At 54.5% G+C, this 17,546-nt stretch overlaps 1 protein-coding gene and 1 long non-coding RNA gene across 3 annotated transcripts in view; both read right to left on the bottom strand.

Moving 5' to 3' along the window:
- Positions 1-4,687, bottom strand: part of ARHGEF4 (Rho guanine nucleotide exchange factor 4) — a 33,237-nt gene extending 28,550 nt beyond the window's left edge. For both annotated transcript variants that reach the window (XM_090258875.1, XM_090258876.1), the window contains exon 1: positions 3,663-4,687. In XM_090258875.1, the coding sequence (XP_090115001.1) occupies positions 3,663-4,145 (483 nt within the window). In that variant the 5' untranslated portion in view covers positions 4,146-4,687. The remainder of the gene's footprint in view (positions 1-3,662) is intronic.
- Positions 4,688-6,592: 1,905 nt separating this feature from the next.
- Positions 6,593-11,836, bottom strand: LOC149995783 (uncharacterized). Its single transcript, XR_016507508.1, has 3 exons — positions 11,674-11,836; positions 8,307-8,396; positions 6,593-7,011 (listed from the first exon to the last, which is right to left on the bottom strand). It is a non-coding gene; the product is annotated as an uncharacterized LOC149995783 (long non-coding RNA).
- Between the last annotated feature and the right edge of the window lie 5,710 nt (positions 11,837-17,546).

Here is a 17,546-nt window from a genome sequence, read left to right as displayed (position 1 = left end):
GGGAGCCAGAGCAGAGAGGACACGGTGTGGCCACAGAGCAAGGCAGTGGCTGTGGCCAGTGGAACAAGCAGACACATTATAAAAGTCGGGAGGGACACTTGGGGAGTGATACCAGTCCCAGGCCAGACCACACAGCTCACAGTTCCAGCACTGGGAAAATAAAGCCTCATTGCTTCTAGCTGTGAAAACCAGTGGGGGCTGCTGGGGCGGTGGAAGATACTGCCCGTCTCTCATAAGAGTCTGTTTAGAGGTTCCCATGGCTGTAGAATGTCTGCAGACCCACCCATGCTGGGAACTATCACCAGGGCAACAGCTAGAGAGGTACCAGTCCTATCCAGGAAGTGGGAGAAGTGCATGGAAAAGGGGCAAGTGCTGAGCAAGCAGCATTGTTCCCTCTCAGACCCCTCCCCCACACACAGCACCACAACGTGGTGAAACTGGTCGCCCTGTACTGACAAATCCCTAAGGCTCCGCCCCTTACAACATAACAGGTGCAACAGCTCTGCCTAAGACATAGAGGCAAACACACACAGGACTGTGTGAAGGTGAGAAGACAGAGAAGTATGGCCCAGAAGGGAACAGATCAAGGTTCCAGTGGGAGAACTAAGTGACGAGGAGATAGCCAACCTAACAGACAAGAAGATAACCAACCTAACAGATACAGAATTCTAAACACTGGTGATAAAGATGCTCACAGGCTTGACAGATGTGCTTGAGTACGGCAAACACAGAAGGGAATAAGGGAAGGCTATGCTAAGAGAAAACAAAGGAAAATCCAAATGAAACCAGTGGTGAGGAGGAAACCGGGGTTCAAGTCAACGATTTGGAACATAAGGAAGAAAAAAACAGTCAACCAGCACAGAATGAAGAAATAAGAATTGTAAAAAACAAGGAGAGGCTTAGGAACCTCTGGGACAACTTTAAACATGCCAATATCCAAACCATAGGGGTGCCAGAAGGAGAAGAGGAAGAGCAAGAAATCAAATACTTATGTGAAAAAATAATGAAGGAAAATTCCCAAATTTGGTGAAGAAAAGAGACATACAAGTCCAGGAATCACAGAGAATCCCAAACAAGCTAGACCCAAAGAGGACCACACCAAGATGGATCATAATTAAAATGCTAAAGGTTAAAGATGAAGAGAATCTTAAAAGCAGCAAGAGAAAAGCAGGGAGTTACCTACAAAGGAGTTCCTGTAAGACTGTCAGCTGATTTCTCAAAAGACACTTTGCAGGCGAAAAGGGACTGGCAAGAAGTATTCAATGTGATGAAAAGCAAGGACCTACAACCAAGACTACTCTATCCAGCAAAACTATCACTTAGAATGGAAGGGCAGATAAAGTGCTTCCCAGACAAGGTAAAGCTAAAGGAGTTCATCACCAAGCCATTATTATATGAAATGTTAAAGGGACTTATTTTAAAAAAAAGATCAAAACTATGAACATTAAAATGACAACAAACTCACAACTATCAACAACAAAACCTACAAAAATAAAAATAAAAACAAACTAAGCAAACAACTAGAACAGGAACAGAACCATAGATATGGAGACCATATGGAGGGTTACCAGTGGGGATCAGAAAGGGGGAGAAATGGGGAAATGGTGCAGGGATCAAGAAGCATGACTGGTAGGGACAAAACAGACAGGGGGAAGTTAAGAGTAGTAAAGGAAATGGAGAAGCCAAAGAACTTATATGCACAACCTGTGGACATGAACTAAGTCGGGGGAGGGGGGCTGTTGCTGGAGGGAAGGGAGGTATTGGGCAGAGGGGCGCAAAAGGGAAAAAATTGGTTCACCTGTAATAGCATAATCAATATAATATACTTTAAAACGTAGGTAAGAAGCAAAAGGATGGAAAACATATGCCACACAAATTCTAATAAAAATAAGACCTTGAATGGTTGCATCGATATCAGATGAAATGGACTTCAGAGTACAGAAAACTAACAAGGTTCCAAAGGATATTAAATAACAAGAGGGTGAATTCACCAGGAAGACATAACCATCCTAAATATGTATTCACCTCCCTACAGACCTTCAAAATAAAGTCTATGAAGCAAAACCGATAAAATTTAAAGGAGAAATGGAAAACCCACAGTAAAGGCTGGATACTTTGCCACTTCTCTCTCAATAATCAATAGGACGTAGAAACAGAAACATAGCAGGAGAGGAAGTGGACGACCCCATGGGCCAACTGGAATTAACTGGCATTGGCAGGACCGTCCCCCAACAGCAGGACACACATTGTTTTCAGGGCTGTTCACCAAGAGAGACCGTATCCTTGGTGATAATGATAAAAGCAAGAATAACAACCACGTAAATGTAAAAGCATTGAAAGTATGTGAAGTATGCTTCTCTGACCATAAATCAAACTAGAAATCAGTACTAGAATGGCATTTGGGAAGTCTCCACCAACTTAGAAATTAAGCAACAGCCCTGGCCGGTGATGCTCAGTGGACTGAGCGCCGGCCTGCAGACTGAAAGGTCACCGGTTCGATTCCCAGTCAGGGCACCTGCCTGGGTTGCAGGCCAGGTCCCCAGTTGGGGGCGTGGGAGAGGCAACCACACATTGATGTTTCTCTCCCTCTTACTCCCTGCTTTCCCCTGTCTCTAAAGATAAATAAATAAAATATACTTTTCAAGAAATTAAGCAACACACTTCAGAATAATCCATCTAGCCCAATGACTACACTTAGAGAACAGTGATCTAGTTATTATTTCCTTCAACACAGGCTTTCTTAGTCTTGCGGTTCTAACTCTTTCCAGCTCTGCTATGTTCTTCTTTGCTTCTTCCCACACTCTTTTGGTAGTTGCATCTGTAATTTATCTTTTTGTGTTTAATAGCAGAAACTACTAGACCATGATTGGATTCAGTATATAATTTCTATTTCCTATTCATAACCAGAATTCTATCTTGTGTGAACCTTATATGGCGACAGAATCTTAGACTTGGAATCCTCATGAAATCTACTTTAATCCTGGTTAAGGGGGGAACTGGACATTGTACATGTATGTATTCACTGCAGGCCAAATTACATCTGATTTTTTAAAAAGAGCCGCCCTGTCCAGGTGGTTCAGTTGGTTGGGGTGTCATCCCTACACCTAATGGTTGTGGGTTTGAATCCCAATCAGGGCATGTGCCCGGGCTGCCGTTCAATCAGGAAGAATGGAGCAAACCTATCAATGTCTCTCTCTCTCCCTTCTCTTCTCTCTAAAAGCAGTAAACATATCCCTGGGCGAGAATTTTAGAAGTGTCTTTTAAAAAAGAAAAACTATAAGATGCAAAATCTTAGAAAATCAAAGCCTCTAGAGATGGCACGATTGTACCCATGGGAAGTCGTATATAAAACTTATTTATAGAAAAGAAGCTGGAAGGAAGTTTAATACTGTATAAGGAATGACATTTTTAGGGTGCTGAGATAAAACAACGTTTGCTCCCTAACAGCGCCGAGGAAGAACCGGCGACGACCCCCGCCCGCTTTCTCAGACGCGGCCACGAGGTGGAGCCGTGGAGCCTCCGAGGTGAGTTTCCTTGGGGCCCAGCCGGGCCCTGGCAAAAGCCCTGGATATTCGTTATAATGAAGATGCTCCGGGGGGCTCCCTCCTGCCCTCGCCTTCAGACGTAAATAAAGGGCTCGGTGGGGGTCAGAGAGAACTCACCTCACTCCCAGGCAGGTCCCTGAGCGAGGGCGCTGCGCGCAGGTCACGGCGACGGTGACGCTGGCCTCTCCCCCAGCTCCCCTCCTCCCGGCCATCGTGGCCCAGTGTCTGCGGAGGAAGCAGGTGGCCGGGGCTGGTCTGGTGGGTCCTGGGCCTGTCCGGGGTCTCTGAGCTGCTCTCCGCGTCGCTGTGGGCATTGCCGTGGCTTCCGAGGAAAACCACGGAGCCGACACCGGCGCTGCCAGGGTGGTCCAAGTCCACGCACTGAGCCCCGGACCTGGGGCTCTGAGGTTTGGGGCTCAAGGGCTTGCAGGGCACGCCCTGGTTTCCAGGTGCCAGGCGGCAGGCAGAGGCGGAGGGGACAGGGCCGCGGGCCCCGGGCTGCTGGGCACAGGGGCTGGTGAGGGACGTCAGCCAGGACGTTCCAGGAAAGATACCTGCATGGAGGTACCTACCACTGTCCTGGGGGCTTGCACATGGCATGGCGGGTTCACTTTTTCTCCTGCTGTCTGGACAGACCAAACCGCTGGGTGAAGGCGGGGGTGCCCAGGGATCCCTGACAGCACAGCCCCCCTTGTCCTGCTTCTCGCGGCGGCTGTCAAGCCCCGGGGCCAGTCTGAAGGGGGTCAGGATGTCTCCTGGCCCCGGACTCGCTAAGGAGGGCCTTTCAGGGCCTCCTGCCGGTTTGCTTTTAAGAAACTCATGCCAGGAACTTGGGAGCCGCCCGCTCCGCCCCTTCAGGCCCTGGGCAGAACCCGGAGAACGCTCTTCAGTGTTCTCTCTGTCCACAACTTTGGACTCGAAGAACGTTGCAAAGGTCTTATGAGCTATGGCCAGCCTTGCCCTGAGCCTTTTCTCTGGAGTTTTGAGTCTCCTGGCGTCGCAGCTGTCTGAGGACAGTCTTCTGCTGCCGGGGTCCCTCCGAGTCTCCGCCTCCCCTCCTCCGACCAGCCCTGCAGCCCCGGCCTGGGGGGCACTGAGCTCATGCGCACGGCCCAGAGGTGCCGGGTCCTGGCCGGATGTGCCCCACCCGCCGGCCACGGCTGTCAGCCTGTCTGCGAGGCGCCGCGGTTCACCCTTCACGCCCAGGGTGCAGGCACCCGGCTGCAGTGGCTTGGGCTCCCGTGAAGCCTGGCGGGCCTGCGGGGACGAGGCCGGAGCAGCGCCACCGTCGGGGTCCCTGTCCCCCTGTGTGCCCGCTTGCGCCCCGCATGTGTCCTCAGGCCTGGGGCCAGGGGCCTGAGCAGCACCCCCACCGTCCGCCCCAGTCCCGGAGCTCTGGAGCTTCCCAGGGGGTTTGTCTTCCCCAGGCGCCTCCAGACTCAGCCTGCCCGCTGCAGGCTCCTGGGAACAGGTGTCTTCTCTGCCCCACGCAGTGCGGGCCGCCTGCAGAGGAGTCCCACGGTCACCTCCTGGGCTGCGGGCTGCGCGCTCCTGGCCACAAGTGTGCGGCGCCCCAGCCGCAGGAGGCTCCACGGGCATCGCTCCCGCATCTCGGGCAGATCCTGGCCTTTCCCCCAGAAACTCGCAGGACCGTGTTTCTGGAAGCCGACCCACTCTCCTCCAGCTGGCCTGAAGCCCCTTCTGCTCAACTGCGATGATAATGAGCGCGCACCTGCCCCGAGAGGCCCTGTCTGCTTTGGGCTCCGGCGGGGCAGCCCCCTCTGGCCCCTGGTCGCCCCCCTCGTAACTACACCTGCAGGGAGGCTTGGTTGCTGATGTGACTTCTGAAAAACCCTGCAGGGCCTTTTTCGTGCACTTGGGGTCTAGACCAATGGCATCTTCTGCTCCCTCCGAAGGGTGCGTTGCACTTGATTTGGGGGTGGTCTGTGGAGCCTCTGACCCAGCACTCCCTCTGCAGCGGCCGGTCCCGTCTGTCTTGCACACCTGTGTCCCGCTGTTCCTAGAATGCTGTGGGAACCCGGCCCCAGCAGGTGGCCTTCTCTTCTCAGGGAGCATGCACTTCAATGTGTCCTTCCCAGTTTGGCTTCCTGCCTCAGCAGCAATGTCCCCAAGGTGCTTCTGTTTCCCAGCAGCCTCTGGGGCAGGGCCAGTGCCTCGGGGTTCCCCTGGCCTGCTTTCTGGGCTGTGTTCGGACTTGCACTTGGCAGGTCGTGGCACTTCTTGTGAACCAAGGCTCCCCCATTCCGCGGCAGGGACTGAAGGGACTGGGCAGGGCCGAGAATCCTGTCCCAACTGGTTCTCCAGCCAGAGGTGCCCAGAGAGTGTTTCCTGAGAGGCCGCCCCGCAGCCCAGAGCGCCGGGCTTGCTCAGCTCCTGCCTCTGGGGAGACACCGGGAGGGGAGGGGGGTGCAGGGGGCTGTGTGTTCCCGTGGCTCCCTCTGCTTCTGTTCTTTCCTTCAAATGGGCCCCACACGGCACAAAGGTCTGCCCTGGGGGGTCCTCAGAGTACCGTAAGGGGAAACCCATGGCGTCCTGGGCCCTGGGCGGCGTCCCCATGAGCTGGGGCACATGCCCTGGGGAAGCCCCGCTCTTGCCACCAATGTTGTCGGGGGCACTGCGGCAAAGCTGGGCGTGCGGGAGGCACGACGCCCCGGAAGGCAGCCGGCAGTGGCCGTCACCGCAGGGCCAGGAGCAGGACGCAGCGGGGTCCCCCACCGGGCCCGAGGCTCTGCGCCTCTTCCCGGATCGCACCGGGCGCGTGCTGCCCAGGGGGCCCTGGAGAGGCTGCCCCGGGCCCGCGGCCCCGCCGTGGCCGAGAGGGCAGCTCCGGCCCAGCTCGCAGCACCAGAGGAGGAGGGGCCAGGCCCCCGGGACGCCCAGGCAGCTCTCAGACCGGGACTTCTGAAGAGAAATAGCAGAGCCGCCCCGGAGGTCCCGGACGGACACCAGCTGCGCGTGGCACGGAGCCCCTGCCAGCGAGGACGGCTCAGGGCAGGCCATGCAGCCCGGGCGCCCCGCCTCCTCCTTCAGCGACGGCGGCGAAGACTCAGAAACCACTTTTGCAGGACGTGTCCTCGAAGTCAGGAGCTGGATCTCGTTCTTCCTTTGGGTCAAGCCCAGGGACACCGGCCAAACTCTGCTCCTGAGGAGGGGTGGTGGCCGGGCCGTCGGGACATCCCCATCGTGCTGCTCTGTCCATGGCGGTACCTCCTGAGGGGAGCAGGTTCCCGCCGTGGGGTCACCAGGCAGGGACTCTGTGGGAAGCACTTCCAAAGTGGCCGTTTTTTGCGTCTGACTGACTTTCGCTCTGGTGGGACAGTGTTCCAGAATCATCGCAGTCTGTTTCCCGGCCGCGCCCCCTGTTCCTCTGGTTCTGCAGGGGAAGCGAGGAGCCGCTTATCTTCCATCTCACCTGCCCCCGGCAGGTACGCGCCTGGCTCTGAGTCTGGAAGGACAAGAAGAGAGGGGTCAGAGAGCAGGCCCGAGGCCATCTGCACACACATGTCTCACGGGGGCTGCCTGCCGGGCGGAGAACGTTCAGAAGCATCTCATGAGCCCCCCACGTGCCCCTAGGAAAGGACAGGTAAGTGTTCAGTAGGAAGAGCTATGTTTTATTAACAAAGAAGAGTGATTAAGCCCAACGCAACAGCAGGGAAAGCGGAGCATGCGTCACAGCCGCCCGAGGGAAAGGTCAGACTGGCTGCAGAAGCATCGGCAGTTCAGCAGAAATATGTTGTGTGAGTCATGGCCGGAGTCCTGTCTCTGCCTCGTGTGTCCAGCAGAAAAGAACAAATTCATGTTTGCTTTGTGTTCTGTTTATTCTTGTGTAACCAACGGGATGAACGTCAAGGCTTTCGCACTTAGAAGCATTTTCTGCGTTAGGTTTGCTGGAGCCAAAAAAAAAAAGAGAGAGAGAGAGAGAGAGAAAGAAATGCAAGAATTCTTGAACTTGCAAACACGTGTGGAGATGTTATAAATGCCCAAGGCAGCTTTGAGAACAGGAAGAAAAACAGAACTGTGCAAGATGTGCAGATTTCCCTTCTCTCATTTCTTGATCAACCTGTTATATATAAATTTATGTGCATCCGTCGACCGTGACTATCGGGGGACGGGTGAGGCCAAGGAGGGAGCTGCACGTGGCCTGGGTGGAGCTGCGTGGGTAGACACATTGGTCAAATGCATAGGTCTGTACACTTCAAATGGATGCAGCTTCCGCCCTGGTATGTCAGTGAACTCCAAGAAGCATCATTCCCACCCTCACAATGTAAAAAAGTCAAATTAGCTTCACATTCACAACTTTTGGGGGTGTCATCAGAGAGCCGAGGTTGCAAACAAACTACTGGCCCAGAATACGAAGGCAGAAAGGCATCTGCAGGGAGGGAGGAAACCGAAGCCCCCAGGACCAATGTCAAGGGCTCTAATGGAGCTGTGATTGGACCCTAAGAAGAAGGGAGAGAGAATAGGTCGGAAGACATGTTGAAATCAGTAAGTCCAAGAATGTCCACAAACTGGTGACAGACATTAAACTACAGATACAAAAACTTGCAAGAGGGCATCAGTTGCCAGCAGAGCCTCTGCATGATGAATATGCAAAGTGCTTCAGGCAGTAGGAATGGGATGCCAGACCGAAGCTTGGATCTGCACGAAGAAGTGAGGAGCGAAAACTGGAACTAGAAGGGAACGTTCTTAAGTGGATCGAGGAAAACTACAAAACAAACGGACAGACAAACCAGAGCTGACCTGGTGAGAAACGAAACACTTTTTCCTTCAGACCCGACAAGGCCAGAACGTGTCGCTCACGGCTCTTCTTCAGCATTGAATATTGACATCCTAGTGTAACAAGACAATTTTTAAAATAAAAGGAGTACAAATTAAAATGAAAGAGACTAAATAGTTTGTGTATGGTTTTCTACATAGAAAATCCCAATGTGTGGTTGCTTCTCACATGCCCCCAACCGGGGACCTGGCCCGCAACCCAGGCCTGTGCCCTGACTGGGAATCGAACCGCGACCCTTTGGTTTTCAGGGCAACGCTCACTCCACTGAGCCGCACCCGCCAGGGCAGCAAGGTTTTTTGATCAGCACTGATGAAAGAAATCCAAGAAAACCTAAATAAATGAAGAGAGTATGGTGTTTATGAATTTAAAGACAATGTGGCTTAATATAACTACTTAATAGTAAGTAATACTACTATTACTTAATATTATAAGGAATCTAATTCTTCTACTTAGTTTTTTATCCAAGTTATTTACTTATAAATAATTTGTTGAGTTTTATTTATCCAAAATAAATAATCGTATTATTTTATAACACAGGGATAAAGTATTCATAAGCCCATACTGACATGAGTAAGGGACTGAATAAATAAAAAATAGGGAGAAGGAAAAACTCCTTCTGACAGAACAGCTCCAGTCAGTAAGTGTGGGAGGAAGAGTGGAAGCAGAAAGTCACCCTTAGAAGAGCCACCACGGGGTTAGCTCAGGGACGGCCTACTGACAAATTCCAAATTATGTGTCAAGCGTGATCAGAAGACTCAACTCTGATGGAGTAATCTCACGTGAGAGATTCTAACTCAAGGAAGATTCCGCGATGGGACGTGTTTAGGGAAGTACTCTTGGCAAAATTTAAAAGGAAAGGGCAGTTATGTCCAACGGTAGGACAAACAGCCAGTGAAGCTGAGTGTGCTGAGTGGGAAACCAGACGTCCGGTTAACAGTGGAGGAAATACCTAAGAACGTGGAATGGAGCATTCCCTGTGTTCTGTAATTCTAAAGCGTTTTAAAAATACAAAGAAACTGAAATTAAATATACCAAAGAAATAATGTTTTTGTTAGAGTCAAAATGACATATTTGCTACTTGCCCCATAAGGTGGTTAAATTACTTTATAGTAGAATATATTTGGAAATAACTTACTTCCTTATACAAATATGAATTGTAGGTCATTTTGTTAATAACTCAAAAAAGACTTCAGCTCCAGGAAAAGGGGCCACGTCGTGGGCTTAACTGCAAGTCCTAATACTCCAAATGATCTCGATCAATATTTGCACACTGACAGATTTTCAATATTCACGGCTATTGCTGTCGCATCAAGATAAATGTAGTGTTTGTTTCTCTTCAAGTGACAGATTTTATTTTATCAGTGGGGAGCCGAGACCCCCCAACCCCATCGCCCTTCCAGAGCCATGCCCAGAAGGCCTCCGTCACCAGATTCAAGTATGGCCCAGAGTCTCGTACTGTGATACCGAAAGTGCACAGAATGAAACAGAAAATCACGCGTCGTATCGAGAGGCAGGAAAATCGCTGCTTGAACCCGACAGACGCCGGCACAGAACGACAGGCCAAAAACTGCCGGGAACGCGAATGGCGCAACCATGCAAAACGGCTTCACGGTTTTTCATCAAGTGACACACATGTTACGATGTGACTCAGCAGTTCTGCTCCCAGGTTTTTCTCAGAAAAAAAAGGAAAGCACATGTGCACACAAAGACCTGCCAGCAAATGCTCATTCATCACAGAAGTGCTCAGAACAGCAAGCTGGCCCCGATCCAAGCTGCTGCCCGGCCGGCCCACCGGGGCTCCACGGATGCTCCCCGGCCACGGCGGAGGGGGCCTGCCACACTCACGGCGACGCGACTGAACCTCCAGAGCCTTCTGCTCGGCGAAAGAAGCCAGACCGCAAAGGCCACATGCTCTGGCACTTCATTTATGTGACACTTTTTTAAAAAACCCTCACTCCAGGATATGTTTATTGATTTTAGAGAGAAAAACATCATTGTGAGAGAGAAACATCAATCAATCGGTTGTCTCCCGTGTGTGCCCCAACCAGGGATCGAACCCACAACCTTCCGGTGCATGGGAGACACTCCAGCGCACCGTGCCCCCCGCCCAGGGCCCCTGGTGGGAAGCAGCGGGGAAGCGGGCTGCGGCTGCTGGGGGCGGGGAGGGCCCTTACGAGGCAGAGGCCGCGGGCGCTTGTGCGGGGAGTAGAACAGTTCCGTGTAGTGACCGGGCTGCTGGCTCTACAACCGCACGGTGCCCGTCTCTCAGCACGCACGGAAGTGCACACAGAAAAGCGGGGAGCCCTGTTGCATGCACGTTGTGCCACAATAAAGCTGATTTTAAAAATTCACGTTGTGATCTCTGGGATCAGCGGGAAAAGGGTCAGAGATGAAGCCAATGGAGGGGGGGAAAGCCCCCCAAACAGCTGCCTGCACAGGGCAGGGGCGGCTCCTGGGGGCCCCAAAAGGGGGACCTGGGGAGAAGCGGCAAACCTGGACTGGATATTGTTGTTTAGGGTTCTTACCAGCCTTCCCTTCAGAAACAAGATCACTTTTTCAAAACCATTAGGAAGGCAACAGAGGCTTCATTATGCAAACAGCGCAGAGAGCACAGGCAGATAAAATCGCCGGGCCGCCCTCCCCGCCCCGCCGCGCCCGCACCCCGTCGCAGAGGCGGCCACCGGCAGCGCCCTGCCCTCCCCACCCAGCCTCCGTGTCCGCTCCGTGGTCTCACGGTTCCTCAGTGAGAAGAGCGTGGGCAGCGTGGAGACAGACATTCCTGTGATTTCCGTGTTTCCCTTTAAACTCAAGAAATAGCCTTTGCCTGAACCATCACGCCCATGGCGGGGTGACGGGCACGTCCACAGCTTGCCACACGCAGACCCAGGTCAGACGTGTTCACAGGGTCTGTCCGTGCCCTGCCATGACCCCCGTGGGCTGTGCTGGGTACGTGCCCTTCCGGCCCAGGCAGGGCAGGCCGGGATCTGAGAACAGGAAAAAGTCCATCCAGAGCTCAGCAAAAAGGCCCTTCCCAGCCCTGGCCAGGTGGTTCGCTTGATCAGAGCATCGTCCCATAGCCTGAAAAGTCGCAGGTTCGATTCCCAGTCAGGGCACATACTCAGGTTGCGGCTTCAATCCCGTCGGGGCGCGTATGGGAGGCAACGTATCCATGTTTCTTTCTCACATCAGCGTTTCTCTCTCTGCCCCCTCCCCGACCCTTCCTCTTTCTCTACAAGCAGTGAAAACGCGTCTTCAGGTGAGGATTAAAACATCTCCCTTCCCAGACAGAAAACGACTCTCCCCGGCTAGAAACCCCGTGGCCCTGCTTACCTGCGAGGCCCGGCTGTCCTGGAACACAAGGAAGTGAGGTGTGGCTTCCTCTAGCAGAGCGTCTGCTCCGGGGCGCGGGGAACATGCCTGGACTGGGCTGGGAGGGAGGCCCCGCAAATGTGGAAAGAGGCCCAGGTGTGTGCGGCACTGACGTGTGCTCTCTCCGGCCCCTTCTGTCTGGGCTGCTCCCCCAGGCGGGGCCTCGGCACCTGCGAGCAGACTGAGGCCCGGGCCTGCCCTCCCGGCTCCTCCCGCGTGCTCGCCCGGACGAGTGCCGGGGCAGAGCGGGAAGGAGACCCCGTCCCCCCAGCCTGCTCAGGAGACCCTGAGCCCAGCCCCGGGCCAGGCGGCAGGAGCAGGCAGGAGGCAGGACGTCCCGAGACAGACTCTCAGAGAGCAGGGCGAGCCGCTTTAGCCGGGCGGATCCGTTCCTTCCCCATCGTGCCGTCACTTCTCCCAGCGCCGCCTTCCCGGAGGCCCCTCTCTGCCCGGCTCTGTGCTGGGTGACAAAGATGGGGGACAGAAGGCTGTGCTGGCTCGGAGGGAGGCCGGCGCAGAAGGGGACGCAGGTGGGAAGAAGGGAAGTCACAAGGCCGCGTGCACAGGGCAGTCCAGGCCACCCAGGGGCAGACAGGGAGGGCTTCCTGGAGGAGGGGGAGCGGGAGCGAGCCTCTGAGAGAGGGGGCCAGTCCACCAGCAGTTAGAGGAAGGCCCGGCGGAGCGGGCATGGGGGTCGCGCGTGCACCCGGCAGGTGAGACGTGGCCACGGGACGCTGCGAGTGACTGACCCGTTGTCACACTGGGCACGGCCACAGGCACGTCACGGGGAGGTGGCCCAGGCAGGTGAGGGCCGCACGCAGGCCTCTGGTCTTAAGTACAAGCCACGGACTAGGAAGGCGGTAAATAGGACGGTTCTGGGCTGGAAAGGGCTCTCTGAGGACAGGGACTCGGAGAAGGGGAGGGCAGAGGAGGGCCCCGGGCCATGCGACCTTCCTGGAAGCGGGTGGCTGTGGGGCCATGAGCGCAGGCAGAATCTGCAGCCGTGGAGGGGGGAGGGGAGGCTGGGAGCCCCGTGAGGGGACCTGTGGACAGACAAGCGGGGGGAGCTGCTCACAGAGGGGGACGCAGGGGCTCGCCCTGGCCCGCGACCTCAGCCTGCCGCCCGCGAGCTGGTTAGCACGGGTCACAGCCTGCGGGTCACAGCCTGCGGGTCACAGCCTGCGGGTGCCGAGACTGACGTCCTGGGAAAACAGCCGTCCCGGGAGTCCGTGGTCAGTGACCCCCGCTGTTGTGCTGTTGGCGTCCGGGCATGGTCCTGCCTGGAAAAGGGTCTGCTCAGGGTTCCGCACGACGTCCCAACGATGCGTCCCCAGGGCCCCCAGCCCCCAACGCCTCCCACACGGCACAGGGGCGGGGAGTACTTCCTGGGTGACAGAGGGGCAGGGCTGCCTCTGTCCCCCTGATGCGTAATGTCCACCCCAGAGAGCCGTGCTTCAGGCCAGTGCCCCCGCCCTTCTCTCCGAAATGCTCTCCCGGGGACAGGGTTGGCCCGGCCTGGGAGAGCCACCAGCACATCCCAGTGAGCCCCTTCGTAGACCCCACCAGCCCTCCGCGGTCGCCCAAGCGTGTTCCTGAACCCTGCCATTGGGCACGGACCCCCCACAATGTGGAAGTCAGGAAGGAGGCGGAGGAAGAGCGGAGGCTGACGTTGCTGCCTCTCCCTGGCTGTCCACGCAGCTTCTTTAAACCCTCACCCGAGGGTGTCTTTGCTGATTTTAGAGAAAGAGGAGAGAGAGAAACATGGACGTGTTCCTGATCTTAGAGGAGAAGCTTCCCGTCTCCCAGCACCGCGGGTGGCGGTGGCTGCGGAGCGCTCAGGAAGTTATCTTCCGCATTTTGAGAAAGTCCCCTTCTGTTCCTACTTTACTGAGTATGTTTCAAAGTGAAAGGGCGTCGGAGTGTGTCAAGGACTTTTTCTGCATTGAGATATTCGTGGGCTATTTTCCCTTCGTCTTAGTGATAACATATTCCACGGTTTGATTTTTGTATGTTAAACCATCAAGAATAAACTCACTTGGTCTTGGTGTGTCATCTTTTTAATATGCTACTGAGTTCTGTTGGCTGATATCTCATTGCCAATGTTTGTATCTATATATTCATTAAAAATATGGGCGTGGAGTTTCTTGTGTTTCTGGCTTTGTGTTCGGGTGGTGCTGACCTCATGGAACGAGTTAGCGATGGTTCTCACCTCTTCAGTTTTTTTTGGAAGCATTTGGAAAGGATTGGGGTTAAATCTTCTTTAAATGCTTGGGGGCATTCACTGGGTCAGTCTTCTTGTCTGGCGCTCTTTTGTGTTAGGTGACCAAAAGTTACTGACTCATTTCCTGACCCCTTACAGGTGCACTGAGCTCTTCTATCTGTGACCCACTTTGGTAGATGAACGTTTTTAGGAATGTGCCCATTTCATCTAGTTCACCGACTGGCTGGCATTGAAATGTTTATAGCATCCTCTTACACTAATTTTTATTTTTGTAACATTGGTAGCAATTTCCCCCGCTTTTGTTCTTGATTTTAGTACTTGGAGTTTTGTCTCTTTGGTTCTCAGTGAACCTAGAGGAAGATTTTTCAATTTAGTTGATTTTCCCAAGGAACCAACTTTTGGGGGTGTTGACTTTTTTCTATTATTTTTCAGTCTCCATTTTATTTACCTCCATCCTAAGCTTTATTATTTTCTTCCTTGTGCTGGGTTTGGGTTAGTTTTCTCTTGTTCTTCTAGTCTCTTAAGGTATAAAATTGTGTTGTTAGTCTGAGATCTTCCTTCTTTTTTAATGTATGCCTTACAGATGCAGCGTTTCCTCTAGCACGTCTTTCTCTGCACCCCATAAGTTTTTGTGCGTCGAGTTTTATTTTTGTTTGTCTCAAGGTTTCCTGTAATAAAATTCTTCGATTCTTTACTCAGCCACGTTGAGTCTGCTGATGAACCCACACGAGGAATTACTCATTTCTGTTACAGGGTTTTTGATTGCTCACATTTTTTATTTTATTTCTTTCTTAGAATTCTTCCTATCAACCTATATGACCACCTGTTCTTGTATGTCATCTACTTTATCTTTTCTTTCTTTTTTTTGAAAAACATTCCTGGATACAAGGTCACCAACAAAGCTGTCCCAGACGGCGGCGTCTGTCCTGCCTTGGTTCGCGGGACAGTGAAGCCCACCCGGCTCCTGGCTTCCTCTGGGCAGCGTGTACAGGGCAAAGGACTTCTTCTTAAAGCTCTAAACAGATCAATCATACTGCGTTTATAATCTTTAGCTGATCATCCCAACATCTGTGAGTCTGCCTGTGATGACCACTTTATCCTTCAGACTTTATTGCTTCTTGCCTTTACCAGGTTTGTTTTTTTAAACAAAACATGATTATATTTCAACGCACAACTTCTGTTCAACCAAAAACTGAAACACCACAGTAAAATTAAAAAATATAAAACGTGGAGTTTCATGTGCACCGTGTGACCCCTGGTTCACATCTTTGGTCGCGAATGAGCACTTAGAAACCAGTAACAGAGACACAGGTCACCCGAGGGGACCGGAAAGAAAGCAAACGAAATAAAATACGCGGTGACGGAGGGTTGAGACCGCCGAGCTGAACGACGTCTCACTGTCAGAGAATAAAAACACTGACGTCTAACGGGTCTCCGCTTTGAACGGGGTTGTACAGTTTGCGCCGTCAGACGGGCACCGGGAGAGGCTGACGAGCACCCACGAGGCGGGGCGGGGCCACGGGCTTTCTAATCATTTCATTGAAAGCCAGCTGTGTTGCCTCGCGTGACAGCTGCTGGAGGAAACAGGCGTGTGGCACAAGAACGGCTGGGATGGGCTGTGCTAATACTCGTCCCAGGCAGAGCACCGGGGGCTCCGGTTACTCTAGTGGGGTTCACCTTCCCCCCATTCCTGTGGCTTCTTCCCTTCTGGTCCTTAGAACCTTCGTCTGTCTGAGTGGCGATCCAGCTTGTCACGGAGGGTTGTCGTGGTGGTGAAAGGGTGGGGGTGGGGGAGGGAGGGGACGGTGCTCCGTTGTCCCCTCAGAGTCTGCGTGGGTCCCCGTGTCTGTGCATCTGCGCCTGGGGCGGGGGGCAGCTCACCCCTCAGAGGCCGAGGCCCTTGTGGCCCTGCCACTTCCCGCCTGTGTCCCGGAGTCCTCTGCAGGTCGCTGCCACCTGCTTGCTGACTCATTTATTACCTTACATGAGGCGGGGAGGCTGACGGGGACAGTCCGGGTCGCGTCCCCTCCCTTCGGTTGGAAAAGGCTTCAGGATGGCCCTGTGGGCAGTCCCTCCCGTCGGGGCGCAGGGTCTGGAGGGCTCACGAGGGCACTTCTCATGCTCTCTCTGCCGGCCCGCGGGGAGGCCGTTTCTGTCCTCACCCTGGAAACACGGCAGGACTCCCAGAGGAGAAGCCTGTAGAAGTACAAGCCCCCCACCCCCCATTTACTCTCCAGCCCCCAGATTCTTACTTAGCCTGAAAGGATCTCCAAGAGAGGGGAAGGGAGGGACCGAGGGAGGGACACATTGGTGTGAGAAACACACGTACCCCAGCGGGGACCGCGCGGCGGCCTTTCGGTGTAGGGGTGGGGATGACGCTGCAGGGTCTGGCGTCTGGCGCCTTCTGCTCCGGGTCCTGGGTGTTGGGTTTCTCCAGGGGCCCTGTCTCTCCAGGTTTCAGGGAACCCGTTTGTGCTGCAGCCTCGGTGGGTTCAAGAAAAGTCACTGATACTCAGTGTGTCCAGGTGTTTCTTGTTGTAAGGATGGGAGTGACGGCATCCAAGGTCTTTTACATGTGATTTCCTCTCCCAGGTGTGGAGGTGTGTGATGTGTCTGTATCAGCCTGGGTCCTAGGCTGTGAGCGCCAGGCCCCTGCCCCCGCCATCCCCCCTTACCCCCCACCGCCCCCACCGTGGGAGCCAGATGGACGCTTGCCGCCTTCCAGCCCCTCCTGCTCCAAGTGCACCAGTGGATGGTTGGAAGACACAGCACCCAGGCCCCAGGTTGAGTTCCAGCCCCCACCTGACCACTGCATGGCCCCGGCTCAGTCACCCAGGCTCTGCGGGACAGCTGTGTGCTGGGGTTAATGGACCTACTGTGTGGGGTGGACTTCATTTGGTACAAAACCCCCTCTAACCTCTCCGACCAGGTGGGAACGAGAGGGTTAGAGGTGACTGGAGTTACGAATGCCCCAGCCAGGCCTCGTCCCCTCCCAGAGCCAGGCTGGGCCACCCGGCACGTCCTCGAGGCCTGTCAGCCCCCAGCGCTGCCCCAGCCTCTCTTGCAGGGGAGGGCAGCCTAAGAGGTGGGGTGTGAGGAGAGAGATGGACGAGGAAGCCTCGGGCCCGAGGGACACAAGAGAAAGGTCACACGTTGCTCGCCATCCTCCCAGCAGGGTGCCTGGCCAGCTCCTGCTAGGACCCCCCCACCCACCTGCATCCCCCGATTGCTGAGAACCGGAACTTTGGGTGCCAGGGCTGTCGAAGAGTCTTCCCCCCTGAGAGGCACTGGGCCTGCGGCTCCCCCCAGGTGGGCACAGGCCCCATTCCGACTTCGCCGCCCACTAGGGGTCACTGCCGAGCGAGGCCGGGCCACCCGGCTGCTGCCCTTCCCCGTGCTCTGGTCTGGCCCCGTTCTCCCCCACCTTCCCGGTCAGGGCCCCCCGCCCCCCTCCAGGAGACGCTCCCTGAGAACGTCCCCAATGTGAGACCTGGACTCCGCAATCTCCAGACCCGAGGTTCACGGTCAAAGGAAGTCAGAAAACCACGCACCGCTTTCTGCTGCTTCATTCTTTCCACGAGTATTTACTGAGCGCCCGCTTCGCTGGGCAGAG

Source organism: Furipterus horrens, unplaced genomic scaffold (assembly GCF_987537825.1).
Source record: "Furipterus horrens unplaced genomic scaffold, mFurHor1.1.pri manual_scaffold_12, whole genome shotgun sequence".
Lineage (NCBI taxonomy): Eukaryota > Metazoa > Chordata > Mammalia > Chiroptera > Furipteridae > Furipterus > Furipterus horrens.
This window is presented reverse-complemented; position numbering and strand designations above follow the sequence as displayed.